General features: G+C 46.5%; 1 protein-coding gene across 1 annotated transcript in view; it reads left to right on the top strand.

Annotated features, from left to right (window-relative positions):
* Positions 1-3,991: 3,991 nt before the first annotated feature.
* Positions 3,992-4,596, top strand: part of LOC144472380 (dipeptidase 1) — a 152,495-nt gene continuing 151,890 nt past the window's right edge. The window contains exon 1 of the mRNA XM_078185418.1: positions 3,992-4,362. Coding sequence (XP_078041544.1) covers positions 4,357-4,362 — 6 coding nt within the window. The 5' untranslated portion in view covers positions 3,992-4,356. The remainder of the gene's footprint in view (positions 4,363-4,596) is intronic.

The following is a 4,596-nucleotide window of genomic DNA, read 5'->3' on the forward strand; positions in this document are numbered from 1 at the left end:
CCCCTAAAGGAGGTGAGGTGTCGAGTGGTGAGGGTGTAGATGTACTATTTCTTTAGGTACTATAGTTATAATAGGTACTATAGTTTGTCCCCTAACCAAATATTTATTTTAATATATATACCCCCGGGTATTCCTTGTAAGCCCGGGGGAATATGTATTGAAATAAATATTTGTTTAGAGGACAAACTATAGTACCTATTATGACTATAATACCTACAGTAACTATAGTACCTAAACAAATAGTACATCTACACCCTCGCCACTCGACAACCACGATTATTTGACCACATTTACCCAGAAACCGCAACTTACAAAACCTGTTCATAATCTCGAATATTGAATATTCACAATCCCCATGAAAGGTGCGATCGAACAGGTGATTCGGCGATCGCGCCAGTTGAATCGTATCAATCCACGGCAGACACGCATTGAAAGCCCTCCGGCGGTGTGCACCGGTCGCGTGTGCCCGCTCGCGCGCGCGCGCGCGCCCGTGGGGCTAAGGTAACGCCGCAACGGTCGAAGTAGAATCAATGATTTGACCTGGATCGAGGGACACGCCGCCAACAGCAACGCGCACAGCCTATCATGAGTTACACAGAGGACCGACGGCGCGGCGGTGGATTAATCGAAATAGGTTAATTTAGAGTCTCTGAATCGTGTAGCGGGGCCATAATAGGAGAGAGAGAGAGAGAGAGAGAGAGAGAGAGGGCCGAATGAAACCCCGGCTAGTATCATTAAGGGCTGATTCATAATCAAACATTATTCAGACGCGGCCACGGTATACGATGCTGCCTCGCTCCAACATCTACAGTCCGCGTAAGTGGAAGGAGTTTCCGTAATTTTCAACGTCACAGTCTTTTTTCCCCTCGTTGTCTGTTACGTACGGAGATTTTCTCCCGACGTTTCCCTTTCCTTCTCGAGGGCATACGCTAGATTCGAATATTTAATCTGCCGTATAGGTGCGAGTTCAAGAAGGATCACGCGTCCCCCCCCCCCCCCCCCCCCTCCAAGGGGGGGAATTACGAAAAAAGAAAAAAAAAATGACTCGGCAGCCCAACTCCGTCGACCCAATTTCGCGATACACGTTCGATCGTCCGGCCGGTGGCTCGATTAGACATTTCAATGGCGTGTTCGCGGACTCCGTCCGGGAAAGGGACGGGTTGCACGTGGAGGCCCTTCGGGCCAGGTTCGACAGTGGTTCAGACGAAAGAATTCGCTATTCAGGATGCCGGTGGAATATCGAGAAAACGGTGGGAGAAAGCACCGGCGGGGGGAGGAGGGGGAGGCTGCAATCGATAACCGCGTAACCGAACGGAATGAGCTCGCAACAAGCGGCGCTAGTTTTTTCGAATTTCCCTTTTTTTTTTGCTTCTCGTTCGGCCACGAACCCGCGCGCGTGCTATCTACCGCCGCCGCCAGCCGGAAAGTTCACGAGCGCGGCAGCAGCAGCCCCCCGATGCCCGCGTTTAACCCTTTCGCGCCGAGCGCCGCATATATGAGGCATCCACGCTACCGACGAATTTTAAATTGTACAAAACATGGGAATTTTTTAAGAAACTAAACACGGACTAGTTATATATAAAAGTTTAGATTAAATTAAGCATGAACTACGTGATGTCTCATTTTTTCAAAAATGGACTTACACCACTTTCAGAATAAACGGTACATATTGATGAAGTATCGGTGCGAGTCAGAAATGACTCCGGCACAGGAGCCCGTGCCGCAGTAGTTTGAGGATTAATCACGCGGCCGTTAACACAAATGACGCGATTCCAAACCGAATAGGATTTTTGTTAAATCGCGCGCGTCTCTTTCTTTTGCCGCGGACGTGTTGCGCGCGGACGGCCGATCGGTGAAAGATAGCGCGTGGCTCCTCTCTCTCTCTCTCTCTCTCTCTCTCTCTCTGTCTGTCTCTCTTTCTCTTTTTCTCTCTTTCCCTCGAAACGGCGCCGTTCGAATTAAATAGTTTTCACGGCGCTCCGTTTGCACACTGTTTCAATTTGCGAACGGAACTCGTCGTGGCCCGGTTTCAAGCATTCACCGGCGTTTAATGAAAAAGACAACTTTTCCAAATTGATAATTAGTCTGTTTGCGCCGCCTCGGAAAGGTCTGCCAAGGGATATATTGTATTTTATTGTTAGCTACTGTGGACAGTTCGAGTCGAGTGAAATGGTTTAAACGATGGAATTCTCCGACTGTTTTCGAGCTGTTTTATATTTTTTATCGGTCTTTGTAATTTAAGGCGACGATAATTTAAAAAGACTATATTATTATGTACCTTTTAGACTATATTGTTATGTACCTTTTAGACTATATTATGATGTACCTTTTAGACTATATTATATACCTTTTAGACTATATTATGTACCTTTTAGACTATATTGTGTACCTTTTAGACTATATTATGTACCTTTTAGACTATATTATGTACCTTTTAGACTATATTATATACCTTTTAGACTATATTATGTACCTTTTAGACTATATTATGTACCTAGTAGACTATATTATTGCACCTTTCTAATAATAAATCATATATATTTTTAGACATCAACAGTAATAACATATTAAAGAACTAACATTGATTGGAACGCGAGTAATTTTTAGAAATTCCCTACATTTGACAGAAGATAACATTTGAACGACAGTTTTCATGTCCTGGGAAAAAATAGTATTTTCTATAGAGCTTGCTTTAAATAACTGTGAAAAGGTCAAGTATCTATAGTGACCAGCTTGGAAGATTATAACTGTTTAAAGGTGACAGTGTCAAGCGACGCTCGCGCCCGGCCGTGGACGTTCCATAAAGCATTGCGCGTATGAAATATCGATATTAAATACATATTTAAAATTAAAACATTTAATTTGTATAATTACAGTTTAAACAAATTTATCAAATCGAAAATAGCAATGACAGTTTATTAAAATTTATTGTTTAATAAATACAGAAAATATTTTATTACCAGTAGCGAGAAACGATTATTCCACACTTATTTTTAACAAAAATTTAATTGCAATATTAATAAAAATTTAATTGACGCTTTAGTAGCCGAAAAATTACAACACCTTGCCGCTATAATTCTTTAAACTATACCACTGTGCGACAGAATATCGTACAAACATCGAAATCACTAAAAACAATTAAAAATATTCCCATCATATTTTAACCTTTCTCACTCGGATGGTGACTCCGCGGCACCACTAAAATAGTTCCACCACGTTCCAAGATAATTTTTATACCAACAAAGCTTGCATTCAAAAAATTGTTAAGTAGTCAAACTGTCGGCAGAAGTCACAAGAATTAATTCTGTATGCAAAATCGTGCATTCTGTCGCATAGAATAGAAACACTGTGAACCAGAAAAATGATTTCAATTTTACAGTTAAAACGGCTTCGAGATCAAAGGGTTAACTCATTTACCTCAAACTTCCATTTAGTATTTCAACCCATTTCATTGCAAGTCTCCTTCCAAATACAATCTAAGATCAGCACATTGCAAATCTCGCAATCAACCCCAACAAACAGCGCGCACACCGCTAACGAAAAACTAAACGTCGAACGAAAAGCTCGGGATAAATATAAACCTAACCTCTCTCTCTCTCCCTCTGTGGAAAACAGAAATCAAAGCCGACGGAAAACAGGCCAGGCCGCACGGTAAACCGGCACCCCGTTGACCGCGCGCCGCAGCCGCATTTTTCTGTGCGACACGGCGAAGAAATTCAGGGGCAACCGGGTTGAGGGTTGTCTCTCCCGCGCGCACGCCGACGCGGGCGGGGGGGAGGGGAGGGAGAGGGTAGTTTTGGAGGCCGAGCAGGAGGGAGCTTGCGCCTAGCCAGAGGCGGAGAGGCCGACTGGCTCGGGCTTGGGAGCTTTCTAGCAGCAGCAGCAGCAGCCAGTCGCCGGCTGCCGGGCCACGACCTCGCATCTCGCCCGGTTCGTTCCGCCCCGCAACCGCGTCGCCGTCGCGGTCACGCTTTCAACCCCTCGGGGCTCTCACTCTCTCTCTCTCTCTCTATCTCTCTCGTTCGTCGAGGGCCGACCAGATTCCGCGAGTCGCCAGGAATCCGGCGGGGCTCGCTCCAGTTTTCATCGCGCTACGCGACGTGGCGGCCCTCCGCGCGCCGCGTTTCCAACGCGTTTACGTCCGCGTCGGATCTGTGCAGCGCCTGCTTCAAAAGTGAAAACTCTGGGAACGGTGTGCCACAGTTCGGCGGCAGTGTCAGGTTCTCCCGCTTCCGCGTAGGGACCGGACGAGGCCGGGGATGGCGGACGACGGGTGATAGGTAGCTCTCTGCTCCGTGATCCACCGCGGGCTCGAGGCGTTTTTCGGCAACGGGCGAACCATGTGAGGCTTCGACCATGAGGGTGAGTGTTGCTCTCTCGTTACGTTCTCGCGCGACCCGGACCTTCGCGTTACGACGCGCTCGACGAATCGTTCTATGTCCTCTGCGAAGCCTGCGGTGTCTGCGGAGAGTTGAGGGAGTTTCAATTTTCTTCGATCCATGCATTTTGGTTGTCGCGGAGCGAGATGACACCCAACGATCTTATCTCTATGAGCGATCTCTGAGATGGTCGCCGGTCAGGCGGCGTACTGTTTAT

The sequence above is a fragment of the Augochlora pura genome, chromosome 7, assembly GCF_028453695.1.
Source record: "Augochlora pura isolate Apur16 chromosome 7, APUR_v2.2.1, whole genome shotgun sequence".
NCBI classification, from domain to species: Eukaryota; Metazoa; Arthropoda; class Insecta; order Hymenoptera; family Halictidae; genus Augochlora; species Augochlora pura.